Genomic DNA, 13,938 nt, shown 5'->3' on the forward strand with positions numbered 1-13,938 from the left:
TTGCTGAGGAGCAACACAATGCTATATCCCTGGCGTTAAATCACTGCTGCTGAGGTGAGGTCATCCGCTTGTCTTCCTCTCTAATGGAGAGCTCAGCTCACTAACGCACAGCGGTAATGCATGGAGAAGGGAAGCAGGAGGTACTGTGAGCTACCTTCCAATCTTATTTATTTTAACTTAGGACTCATTTCAGGAGTTTGAGAGGGAACTGGGAGCGGCAGATGCCTTTGGAGTATGCTGTTACCACCACATACTTACCGGGCTCCAGAAGCTCACCGCAGAATGCATGAGCAGATGACAGGTGATGCAAAGTGGTAGGACACTGAGGTTTTCATGGGGGCGCTACGCTGTCCTGGGTCAATCAATATACATTCCTGTGCGTCCCTAATGCAACTGTAATCACTGATAGAATACATTTGGCCATTGGGTGAAGAAAGACTGAGCCCATTAAGTGACAATGGATAGAGTAGTGGGGCAGGGAAACTAGGTTACACAATTTTAACCTGGTATTTCAATGGACTTCAGGCACATCTTAATTACTAGACATCTGTGTAAAAGGACACCAATAAAAAAAAAAAAAAAAAAAAAAAAAATCAAAAATAAAGCTGCAGTTACACTTAATTTAATTATTCCAAATGACATGTGAGCTTCAGTCTGTGATGTTGGTAACAATGAGAGCACAATTCACATTACAAGGTTTTAGGTGTGTTGCATGAATGCAAATATGAACATAAAAACACCAACGCTGAAGCCTTCTTTGCCTACAATCAGTGTCCACTTTGCAACATTGGTTTGGCTGAATTTATATCTGCAACAATTAATCAATTAATTGACAACAAAACGATTATTAAATGAATCAATTATTTTGATAATTAATTGAAAATTAATTGCTTAGCTTACTACTGTACAAAGCCTCTGATTTAAGCATCTGAACAATGTTGATATTGTCTGATTTGAGTAGTCCTTCCTGAAAGCAGACTGATTATCTCTTGTGTTTGAATTGGCAAACATCTACTTTTACTTTGGAACACAATAATCATTTCATCCTATTTCATGCATGTTTTTGGAATACGGGAGGAAACTGGAGTACCTGGAGAAACTAATAGCTGATGCAGTATTCAAATTTTGTGGCACTACTGAACTGAAAGAAAACATCCACAACCAAGTGTGTAATAACTTAATATAGCTGATTACAACATCCTTCATTGTCTGCATTGCCTGTTTATGACGACAAATGGGACTCATCAAAACGGGCAGATATGCTGACAACACAATTACAGTTCAGCAGCATCAACTCCCCACTCCCCTGCTCCCCTCATGCACACCTCTTGCCTGGGTGAGTTGTTGACAGGTACACACCCACAAACACGCACGCACTAATGTTAACAGGAAGGGTGACAAGGTAAGCGTTCAATGAGGGTCATTGGTTCTCCTCCTGTATTACGATACAGGGGGTTGTTACAATTTCAAACTGAAAAAATCCACTGAACATCCTATGAATACATATCATAACAACTAACGGTGGTTCTGCTAACATAGATAACAGGTTGATGACCCAAGAGACATGCTGTGGGATGGACACAGGAGGCAATAAACTTGGCCATATTCTCCCTTGGGTGTGTCTGATCTCATTGCCAGAGTACACCCATGACCCTTTAGTCTCCCTTGATGACGACAGCTACATGGCCTGTACTCCAGAGGGAAAAGACGGGAAAAAGAACGACTCTGCCTCAGAGCTCCCAGTATCCCTCCCAAAAAGCCAGGCGGAGATTAGGAAACCCCTACCTATTGTTTTGCTTCCTTCATTAGTCGATATGTCAACAGTTTGGTTCGCCACGCGTGTGCCACTGTTTTGTTATGCTGGACCTCGGCTGACCCCAAATTCTCTGTGATGTTTTGACAGATTGTTTCAAAATCTCATCATCGCAATGTTGTGTTATGAACTTAAGCAACTACTTGGACAATACAAATAGGAAAAGCAAATAAAGTGTCTAAGACTAAAATCTAATTATTTAATGTTTTTTGTTTATTTGGATTTCTGCTTAAGTAAAACAAATGTGACTTAAATTTGTAGCTGCATTATGTGACAAAATTGTAGCGAGAGTTTGGTAAAATAGGTTGTTGGGGTGACGTTTTTGGATTTTAAAAGGAATCAATGTTCTTAGTCAATAATCTATATTGTTCATATCATATTAATGATAAACACTGTTTGAAATGGTATTTTTACTCTCATGTAAGGTTGTACGCAAGTCAGACAGTGAACTCACCATCATCTAGGTACATCTGGTCCAGTTCTTGAGGTTCCTGTTTGACGGTGATGGCAGGTGGACTTGATTCCTCATGAAACAGGCTGGGTGAGTTCCCTCCAGCCTGGGCTGGGGTGGCTGCTACCTGAGCCTGGCTGGGGCTGTAGACCTGGATAAATGGACTCTCTGCTGGCCCACTGGGAGTAGAAGCATGGGACGCTGGGGAAGATGAAGGGCTACTATTGGCATAGGCTGTGTGGAATCCATGGGTTCCTGGGCTGTTGAGTTGACTGGGACTTCCCTGTGTTTGAAGCATACCAAGGGGAGAGCCATGGTCGGGAGATGCTGGATGGGTGAGGATTGGCTTGCTGTTGTCCTGGAAGCTTGTCATCAACTGACCTGAAGGTGCTGCATGAGTGGGACTATTTGGGAGGCACTTGCTGAATGCCACAGGGGAGAGATCATGCAGGGTTGGGCTGGAATTGGGGGACGATGATGGTATGGCAGCATTAAGAGAAGGGCAGGGAGGGTATCCACCAGCCAGACAAGCATCATGATCAGCAACCGGCATGATGGGATTTAGTCTGGGATGATTGAAGTAGGGTTTTGAATGCAGTGGCAGCACTGAAGTCCCCAAAGAATCATATTCATCACTGGGTTCTGTCTTTATTATCGGCACTGAAGAATGGAAAGGAGAAAGAAAGATGAACATATTAAACAAAATTTGCAGAGGCATCAATGTGGCAAAATGCTTGCATGAAGAAGAATGAGTAAATCAATAGGCATGTACACTTGTGGCGACTATGCCACTGATAATCCAAACAAATAACCAGTAGCCATGGTTCAGTGTTTCACTGTGAAGCTCTCAGTAGTCTGTCATGAAAAAAAGCCAAAGAATAGGGGGAAAAGAAAAATGGATGAGTCATCAGAGTGGAAAACCACAGCTGGTTCTAATAAAGAGTAAGACCTATTTTCTTTGGACTCTCCTCCAGCTCTGATATCCAATAAAACTCTACTTTAAGGCAGAAGGTTGCTGCTGCTGTTGCTTCTACATGAGGAGGACCTCCAGGTCCCTTGGCTTTGCCTGCCCTCTAGAAGCATTTTTTTTCTCTTAGGACCAAATGATAGACATGACTGGATTCTCATTGGGATGGGTTTCTTAAGTGGCCAACGAGTTGTGTTTGAGGTTTCAAGAGCTTCAGGCTCGGGCTAATGCAAGAAGAGTGCAATGACCCCACTTGATCATGCTGATCCTGTCTCTGGAACTTCCATTCGAGCACAGGCAGTCTGCAATGTTTCCTGATGCTTTTTGAATGATAGGTATCTTATGCTTCTTCAAATCAAGACATGCGTTGGAGGGTGGATACACAGGATACATTTTGCTTTTATTTCTGTGGAGGGCCTCCTCAGACTTTACCAGTTATGAACATAGCTTCAATGTATAGATTTGGGTTGAGAGAACAAAAGAAAAAGAAAGAGAGAAGGAAAAAGACCTACCAACTAAGAATTCCCATCTACTCACTACTGTTTAAACTACAGTCATAATTATGACTGGTGGGTTTCCATCCACCTTTTATTTTCAAGTTGACATGAATTGTACAAATAAATGTGTATAGAAATGCTACAAATTCAAAAATAATGCCCAACATTCATTGAAAACTTTTTATGATTGAAGGGGATGGATTTTTCCACGTATCGATAAAAGTAAATTGCTAATTTTGAGAATAAATGATAAATGACAGTTTTCAAGAATAAATGATGATATGACTGGAAACCACACTGCACATTTTGACCGGCTATTATGTCATGCATACTGTAGCCACTGAATATTGGCACAATTGTGACAAGAGTTCTTCCGAAAACCAAACCATCACAGCAATTTGTCCATCATTACTTTTGTGATCAGCAGTGCCTTGAGAAGTTCTCATGCAACGTCATCTCAAGGTGCAGTCTCCTCTCCTCTCAATAGTCGCAAAATATTGATATTAACGAATGGAAACAGGGCCAAGTCGCGAGTTTGTTTTGTGCATTTTCACTTAAAAATGTCGAAATAGTTGGTTGAAAACCTATTAGTGATTAGTTGATGCCAATGATTAGGAATATTCTAATTAAATAAATTCAATAAAGCAATTTAAATTTAACTACAATTTAATATCATTGATTTTCTTATTTAAATATAAGAATTGAGTAACAGGAAAACATGCTGAAAAATATCAAGTTAAATGAGACAAATGTTTTTTCGATGTGTTGTTACTTTTGTGGGAGGGGAATTTAAAAGATAATAATCATGCCTGTCCGCCTCTGGGGTCCTGAGCTGTGGTGCAGTGATAACAAAGCAGGGAGACCATTTGCGTCAGTCCTGTCTGCTTTCGGAGCCCAGGGAACAGGTTGTCTGGAGAGCATCGTAAGGCAAGTCCCATGATTCAAGGGCCTTCTCTCTCGTGCAGGGGAACAACATAAACCTCACATGGTCCATTCTACTGTCACACCTTCGTTTTCCTTTTTCCCTCTGCCTCCCTTCTCTCTTATTTCAATGGACGACCAAGGTCCATCAAATCAATTGCTGTTGTTTTGTTGAAATGCAATGGTAAGGTAGTATTACTTCAGTGACACTATATTGTCCTCTCTAAGTTTGGATACTATTCTGTATGACAAGCTATGTGAAATAATAAGGCAAAGGTATGAATGAGAACGGCAACAATCAAATGAAAGGTTGGTTTCGACACTTGTGGAAGTCCCATCTGATATATAAGCCCGACAGATCCCTCTCAAGATTAGACCATGTCTAGGTCTCCTTTTCACTTCATATGAGAGTTCAGAAAACAGATTTCTCAGTAACGTCCAACTTCATCTGGCTTTTATTCCAACCCCCAACCTATGGGTTATGGCCCAAAGACATTCGATGCTTTGCACATGTTTTTCTCTTCTATTTCTAATAGTGTCTATAGGCCAAATTTACGAAGATCATAAATAGCGGGTGCTAAATTATGTGTTTGTTCTAACATAATGCACACGCTGGTGGGTGTGTTGAATGTGATTTACTAAGATTGTGATCTTTTTTAATATGCACATTTGTTAACCAGAGGGGTCAGTGAGCCAGTCTCAGGGGTTCAAGATACCGTGCATGTCTGTCCGTTCCATTCACTTTGTTTGTGTAGTTTGTGACACCACAAAAAGGTCATTGTATTTTTCCATCACAAAAATGTTCACATATGCATAAGCAAGAAAGAACGATGACAGCATGACCAAAATGGAAAATCAAGGTAGTGTCACCCGCATCAGTGGTGCAGAGGTGTTTGCCTCATCCTTCCGCTCTTTCAAACAAGTCTATTTCAAGGGTAGGTTTAGTCTTTTTATAGATGAGCAGAGACCACAGTGTGAAAGAAATGTTCTTCGTTAATAACTTCAGTAACCACAAATGTTCTTCAAGTGGGACAGCGGGCCGGAAGAGTATCTTTCACAAAGGAAAGCAAGAAAGTGTTGACAACGTATGTCTGCGCGAAAGTGTGGGTGTCCTCAGCCTCAACGTGGCCACAGCGTTAGTTGTTCCCTTAATAGCTGACACAAGAACTCTGTACATCAAAACGCTTAAACTTAGACGAAAATGATTTCCTCCTTCTTTGTTGTATTGAAAAAATATTGTATTTGAGCTTAATGCAGCCTTTATTGTGAATGCTTCTCCATTCAGACTTCTGCAACTATAACCTAAAAAAGACACAATTGTATATTTGATATTTTATAATAAGTTGTAATAATCACATCTCAAACTACCACCAAATTGCTTGTTATTCGCGGACTCCATGGCTTTAAGGCCAGAGAACTAATTATACTCTGTTGGCCCTGCCTGTGTGGTCTACACTGCACTTGTGGTTGACTTGGCAGCAAAAACAAGATCTTTTAATTAGACCTGTATTTATGCTCAGTAAAACTATTGGGAATGCATAATGGGGGCCGATAAGATTTACTTTCTTTGAGGCAGTACAGTATATAAAATGAATATACTAAATATGGCCACAGTTTGACGGCCTTGAACTGGCCAAATTACGCACTATGCACTTGTAAATCAAAGCAATCAGGGATCTTCAAATAGGGCTCTCCTCTGCATTTCTCTCAGAGCCTTTTCCAAAATGTGTTTTATCTCCCGTGGGCATAAATACATCTGCTGATAATTCGAGACAACACATCTTATTAACAGCTGTATACTTATAACACAGTTCATCATACCCTAGCAACAGTAGACCCATTAGATGCTGATCAATGAAAACATTGCTGTCCAAGACTGAGCTGCAAATATAATATTGCAAAAAAAATTGTACAACCTACTGGGAAAAACGTGCTCCAGAGCAAATTTACCTCAGATTTTTATGGCATTAATTTAAAAGGTAAAACTCCATCCATTTAGTTATCTATTATAGGTCATGGGGTGAGCTGAAGCCTATCCCAGCAATTTGTTTTAGTTTTGAGTTTGCATCCATGTGTTGCTACCCGGTTGTTTTAATTACAGTTTGCTTACAGCTTCTTCAGTAGCTCATGCTTATGTCTGCTTTAACTAAACTTGGAAAGCAACTGAAAACATAGTTGCTAACCAGTATACTTATCTCAGCACAAATTTGTCCTCACACACAATTCCATCACCAAGTGGCTACTATAAGATAGCAAGTTAGCCTGACTTAGTTTGCAGTTGGTTAAATGTTATTGTTGGGACATTACAGTCGAAGAATCACCACCAAACTTTTGTTGTCAACTTACCATCATGCCTTTGTGGTGGATGTGGCTCTTAGGTTTTTTGTTTATGCTCAGATATCTTGTGACCACATACTTTGCCTTCAACTAAAATCAAGTTGTTTTTTTTCTGCACTTCACTGTAGTGAAAATGTGTCCATATACCATGTTGTCTATTTTTCCTGGGTCCCGCTCAAAGCATAACCATTACTGCATCACTTTTACGCAGTGCCTTGCGTAATTTTGCTGTGAGTTGCAGGTGAACTCACCACCAAGCATTACTTATCAGTGAATTGCGTGAGAACTCACCACATAGCGTTATTTCTCTTGATAAAAGATCAGTAATGCTTTTGAACAATGCAATCACCTGTGTCTTAAGTCCATGTCTGTAATGTAGAAGCAGAACACCTTTTTACACTCCCACCAACCCATTCTTTAAATTCCAACGTGAGGGCCATCTATGAACACCAAGAGAAGCGTCCCTGAGTTTTCAGGTTGCTACACGAATGATATATATAATGCTGCATGTTTGAGTGCATATGTGGACACATATGTACACACCCCTGCACATTGGTGGGTGTGTTGGAGCACCAGGTAGGTATTGTGTGATGTGGGGGTGTGAGAATGAGGTCACAGGGGGATTGACTTGTCTACATCAACACTGCTCAAAGGCGCTGTCACTCAGCAAGTACACCTCATCACTGGGGAACGTGGTCTCACAACAGTATAAACACACTGCAAACACTCAGAGGCTACCAAGCACTGCCAGGTAAAAAAAATATCAAAATATGGACACGATTGTAAAATAATAAGAAAATTGTGTTGACATAAAGTATGTAATATGAAGGATGCTTACCGCTGGGAGGAAGATAGGTAAAGTTCTGGTACTGGCTCCTCTTCCTCTTGCCATTGCACACGTAGAAGTTTACCTGCAGCGGGTTAGATATTCTCTGGTTTCGGTAAGGTGGGATCTCAACAAAAAGTGCATTCTGAAACAAAAACAACATTTTACCCCTTTGAGACAGGTAGCCAGACAGACGGTTTAAATGAGGCCATCTGGAATGCTTAGAAGCAGTGGAGCCCCTGAGGTTGGTCCAGTGTCCAAGTTTGTGTTTGAGGAAACCCCAGAGCTTTAGCGTTATCCCTATACACCAAAAGTCGCTGACTTATTTGTTATTGGGGTTCTTTTTTTTTTTTTGCACAGCTCTCACTCCACCCCTAGTCTGCAAGTCTGGACACATGTCAGTATTTTTCTACTTTCATTGTGACATTGTGAGGGACAAGGAAAAATATGTTCAAGTATTTGCGTCTAATTGTGTCTAATTTCTTGGCTGCCTCTCTGGATGAGATCTAAACAAGACAGAAGAGTCCATTGTGACAAAGAGCAGGTTTACATTGGCTCTAGAAGTGAACAAAAACGGTGGGTGGGAACAGGAATCTGCTGTCCAGATGATTACAAGAAAAATATGCAGGTGGTTGAGTGTGTGTAAAAGAGTATGGCTTTCCCTCACCTTCCCTCACAGTGAAAGTTAGCACACTTCCAACGCCAATAAAAGTAAATGCGGGTCGGCAGCCTGGAGTGCGTTAAGGCAGTGACATAAGAGAAGAATTCCAGTGCCTTCTCGTCCTACTGTGGTATTTGCATTTCATCAGACCCATGTCTCCAAACGACTGCTCCTCATATTTTTTAGTATTTGGGACGTCAGCCATATACTGATATATTTGGTCAAGGGCAAGTCCAATTATCATGGTTTATATCCCATGATGCAACTAATTTAACTGGAAAAACAGCATTAATTTTCAGCGTCTGAGTACAGGCTGTATCTCGGACCCTGTGCAATTTCACAAAATTTCACACTGACGATGACAGGCACTAGAAGGTCAAAACAGTCGTGTATTTCACTCTCAGGACTTGTTAGAGTTCTGTGTTTTGATAATTGACTCAATTAGGCTTTCTTCCGCCCTCCCTGTGTGGCGTTTGCATGTTCTCCTGTGCCCGTGTGGGTTTTCTCCGGGCACTCCTGTTTCCTCCCACATCGCAGAAAACATGCATGGTAGGCCGATTGAGCGGAGTGCTCAGGATGGTTGTTTGTCTCTGTGTGCCCTGCAATGGGCTGGCAACCGATTCAGGGTGTCTCCTGTCTACTGCCTGATGACTGCTGAGATATGCTCCAGCACGCCCGCGACCCCCGTGGGGACAAGCGATATAGAAAATGGATGGATGGATGGATGAATAGGCTTTCTTCCACTTGATCTTCTCTTTTACACTATTATTTGATTAAACAAGAAGTAAATATGTGACCAAGTATCATGATAATACAAACGTTAACATGAAATGCTCCATAGCCACGGTTCAGATAAATTCGGGCTTGAATTCACCTCAATGGAACCTTTCACCGTGAACTAAAAGTCTGGGTATGTTGGGAGGATCATGGTGTGAGCCTGTTTATGTCATCAATGTTGGTGAATCACTGACGCGCAAGCAATATGGTTGCTTGTGTTTACCATGTGTTAGAGCAGGGATTGAAAATTCCATTCAGGATTGCATGGGCTCATCATCAGTGTCTATGTAGCAATATCATAGCAAAGATTACATCAGAAAAGAAGACAGATAAGGAGACAGGTGTCTGTGGAGGATATAGAGAGAATGAACAGTAAAATCATGAGGGCACTTACTGGTTTGACAGAGTCCTTGTCAACTTTGGCTTCTGTCTCCCACAGATGATGACCATCTATGTAACAAACACACACACAAAAAAAAGGTTATCATTAAAGTCATTGAGGACACTGCAAGCAATGTATAGACATGTTTTCAATTAGAAACATAAATCCACAATAAAACGTGTGGTATGAATTTGTGTTATTATGACTTCATATTCATTTTGTTCACTGGAGCTTTTGTAATGAAAGGTTAGGGGAAGAGACACATGAAATTTGACTTTTTAATGGGCAAACTACACATTACATTTTAATCTTGAATAAATCATTTTTCTATCCGCCCGTCCATCCGGCGGAGCCTATCCCTGCTTACTTTCTTAGTTTTTTTTTTTTTTATAGGTGTAGTGTTCATTGAACATTTTGTTCATTATTTTCTCTACCTCAAGCTTCCTCTATAAGTACTGATGAGGAATAAAAGACACAGGAGCTGCAAAATACAGGATGTTGGGAGTCTCCTGAAGCCCTGCACAAAGTCTGTAGACTTTCCACTGTAATTTCATGCCACACCTTAAACAACAATTGCTAAAGACATATATGCAAGTAGCACTGATCCCAGCGCCATTTGTTTTTCTTTTTTCTCTGCATAATGATGCAATGACTAAAGGAAGAGAGAGAGAAAGGACTGGAGGTCCCATCAGTTAGAAAGCAAAGACCACCAGGAACCAAAAGGGTATCTGACCAACCTCAGAGAGACAGAGTGAAATCTTATACGTCACGTTAACTCCAAATTCCTTTAAATACATCTTTTCCTCTGTACTTGCCTATAAATATGATCTTACATGTTTTATGAGTCATAATTATTCTTGCTAATAACTTAAAGACTGACCTTGCATGCAGCCCGAAATGACATTGCTTTGCAAATCAAGAGTGCTGTTCAACTGATAACCACAAACATTTCCATTCACCTCTTTTTCCCCGCGACATCTGCAAAATACTTTTGTTACTGACAAAGCTTCCCCTTGCATGCTGCCTTCACCCACGCAAGATGCAGCCACATCATCATCATCAGCTTGTACTGTTTAATTGCAAATACGTACGTGAGACAAGCGCACACACAAACCCTTGTCGTGTCACGTCTGCAAACCTTTTGGCTAGAATCCAGGCCTGCTTAAGATGAGAAATGGATGGACACATGCTTCAATGACAACTTGTAAACTTGCCCATGTCTCGTTTAAAGGTGTATACAAGCTTGCGAATAGTAACACAGACAGAAAGTCATCACATAATTAGACCACATGTAGGGATTGGCTTCTTCTCTCCAGGACGTCCTCAATATTTAGTATTATCTTCTTATTTCATATTCCTGACTATACAGGTGATGACATGTTAAATAGTGGAAACTGGCCAGAGCAAAATCTCAGCAGATGTTTAGTAGCATAAGTGGACCAGTTTGAAACGCCAGTGGTGCACAAACGTTTTCTGAAAATGTGCATTTTTTGGACTGCACTAGACAACTAATTCGCCGAGAAATATCGTCAAAGCTAACAAGAACTATATATTCACCCTTGGTGTTGTCCTAAGAAAAGTGGAAGTAATGAATTTGTCGTGAGTAAAAAGAAAATCACTGAAAATGAAAGAGAGGAGGACAAAGCAGTCTGTGGAATGATAGCAATAAGCCAAGATTTATAAAGGCAACATGATGAGAAATGCTGTTTATTAAACCCAGAGACAGACAGACTGATTAATTGATTGATTGATTGATTGTATACCTGTTGTACAATGACAATAAAGGCATTCTTCTTCTTACACCAATTCTCTCAAACCTGACAAGTTACACATTTCCATTGGTATTCAATGAAATGCATATTTACAGTACACAAACTAACTAATCACAGACACACATCTGCTATTTTCTCTGTAACACCTGCTGTATGCCACTTAGACAAATGGTGAAAAGAGAAACGATGCATCAATTTCAGATGGTGAGTTCTAAATTATGACTTGACAGATGAAATGTGACAAGGATTGAGTCATGAACAAATGCTTAAACTTCTTTTCATCTGTGTACTGGAGCAAGGGTGGTGGCTCAAATTGTTCTGACTCAAAACTGGTTGCCAACTGTATTCGAGGCAACATTGAAGACAAATAGCAGTCTAGACACTTCTAAAAGTACAATATGTGGAGCAATCTGTTTGATGTTTAGACTTGCCCCAGGTAGCCAGACTCAACAAAGTTGAGTTTGAATGAAATCTAACAGTGCCAATCACAGTCTGGATTCTATTAAAAGGTGTGGGAAACAGTGAATTGCAGTTTTGGACATGACAAATAGCATTTGACAGCTTTTGTTATAGACTTTAGTCACTTGTAGAAAATACTGCAATTCAGAATTCAGCCTCACCAGACGTGGATAGGACCAGACTTTTGTCTGCTGTGGTCCGGCCTGTGTGAAGCTGCTGAACTACGGGCAATGATCCAGTCCAACCAGATGTAAAAACTATCCAGCTCACAAGGGAATTCCCTTACACTGCTCCACCCCCCTCCGAGTCAGAGTGTAGGATTACCCCATCTCTCTATCTCGCCTGTTGTCTGTCAGTCTATCTGTTTTACCTGCTGCTAATAATCATTCTATCCAGGAAAAGCCAGAACACACAATGCATGAGGTGTGTCAGATATTCCTTCATACATCATTTAATGTAATCTCAGTGTTTAAATTGCATGTGCGCATATTTTTCAGGACTGGAAATGGATTACTTTGTATCATTTGAAAAATATTTTACATAAAATAAATGTGTGGTGATAAAAGAAAATCGAGGGCTGACATCCATCCCTGTTGATTTAATTCATTCATTCATTCATCTTATGAACCGCTTATTCTCACGAGGGTTGCGGGCGTGCTGGAGCCTTGGCCAGCAATCTTAGGGTGGTAGGCAGGGTACACTGTTTTTCTGAAGACACAACAAAGTCCTTAGCATAGTGACATCAAATATATGTACTATGCTATGTGGATATTGGATATGTCTTCTGGAGTGACAGAAAGAAATCAAAACACCTCATGAAATGGTGAATTGATTTCAAAAGGACAGTTAAATACCATTATGTACTGTAATGCACCTTAATGCAAAGTTGAGTTTGAATGCACCTGATGTTTATTATAATATAGTGAAGATGGTACTTACTGACACTGAAATGAATTGGTTTGAATCTTAATTGTAAGATAAGGACTAATTTATCTCAATAAGTAGTCATGAGTCTGAGTGAGCAAAGATCATGGGGTTGCACAAGGGTCCATTCTTGGACCACTTCTATTTAATATCTTTATGGTACCCTTTGCTCAGATTATGGTGCATCTCTTTTCATACATACTAGATGATCATGACACACAACATTAAAGTTCAGTGTTATCCCATGGCAATAGTGAATTACTTTCAAGTGTATTCATCAAATCTATGGCAATCCAGAAAATACAGAAGTGATTATTTCTAGCCGCAAATATGAAAAGTCCAAAGCAATAAAGTCAAGCCAGAAATTTTATTGACTCAGACCTGGATTTTAATATCCACTTAAACGCTATTACTAAAGCTGCATATTACCATCTGAAAAACATCGCTCAAACTAAGAGTTTTGTGTCTCAACAAGACACGGAAAATAACTTGCTCAGTCTTTTATTTTTAAGATTAGATTATTCTAATGGTGTCTTTACAGGTCTTGATAAAAAAATCAATCAGAAAGCCGCAGCTGCTGCCGGAGTCCTTTCAAACACCAGGAAATACGACCCACACCACACCGGTCCTCAAATCATTACACTGTCTTCCAGTAAGTCAAAGAATAGTTAACATTTTGCTGCTGGTCTATAAATCTCTAAATCATCTTGGACCAAAATACATGCAAGATTTATTAGTACCCTACAAAGCATCCAGACCCCTTAGGTCATCTGGCACTGGCCTATTATGTGTTCCCAGAACAAAACCAAACAAAGTGAAGCAACATTTATGCTCCTCACCTGTTAAACAAATTCCACGAATATCTGTGGTATCTCAAACTGTCGATTCGTTTAAATCAACAAAACATTGTTTACTGTTATTCATTCATTTGCAAAATATCTTATCTATACTGATTCTTGATTTTAATCATTTTACTTAAATTATTTTAGATTATTTTTTTATGATTTTTGCATTATTTAAGATTTTGTTCCTCTTTCTGCGATGCTCTTAATGCTTGATGTAATGTACTTTGAATGATTATGTCGTACATAAAATGTTTGAATAAACTTGCCTTGTCTTGTGTAACACCTCCGGCTTAACTTGGATAATAT

At 40.0% G+C, this 13,938-nt stretch overlaps 1 protein-coding gene across 3 annotated transcripts in view; it reads right to left on the reverse strand.

Moving 5' to 3' along the window:
• Window positions 1-13,938, reverse strand: part of LOC148392304 (nuclear factor of activated T-cells, cytoplasmic 1-like) — a 63,659-nt gene that overhangs the window by 15,395 nt on the left and 34,326 nt on the right. For all 3 annotated transcript variants that reach the window (XM_088387891.1, XM_088387892.1, XM_088387893.1), the window contains 3 exons: window positions 9,645-9,700; window positions 7,825-7,957; window positions 2,268-2,924 (listed from right to left, as the gene is read on the reverse strand). In XM_088387891.1, coding sequence (XP_088244017.1) covers window positions 2,268-2,924; window positions 7,825-7,957; window positions 9,645-9,700 — 846 coding nt within the window. The remainder of the gene's footprint in view (window positions 1-2,267; window positions 2,925-7,824; window positions 7,958-9,644; window positions 9,701-13,938) is intronic.

This window comes from Syngnathus floridae, chromosome 10, assembly GCF_059516105.1.
Source record: "Syngnathus floridae isolate MCC-2025c chromosome 10, RoL_Sflo_1.0, whole genome shotgun sequence".
NCBI lineage: Eukaryota > Metazoa > Chordata > Actinopteri > Syngnathiformes > Syngnathidae > Syngnathus > Syngnathus floridae.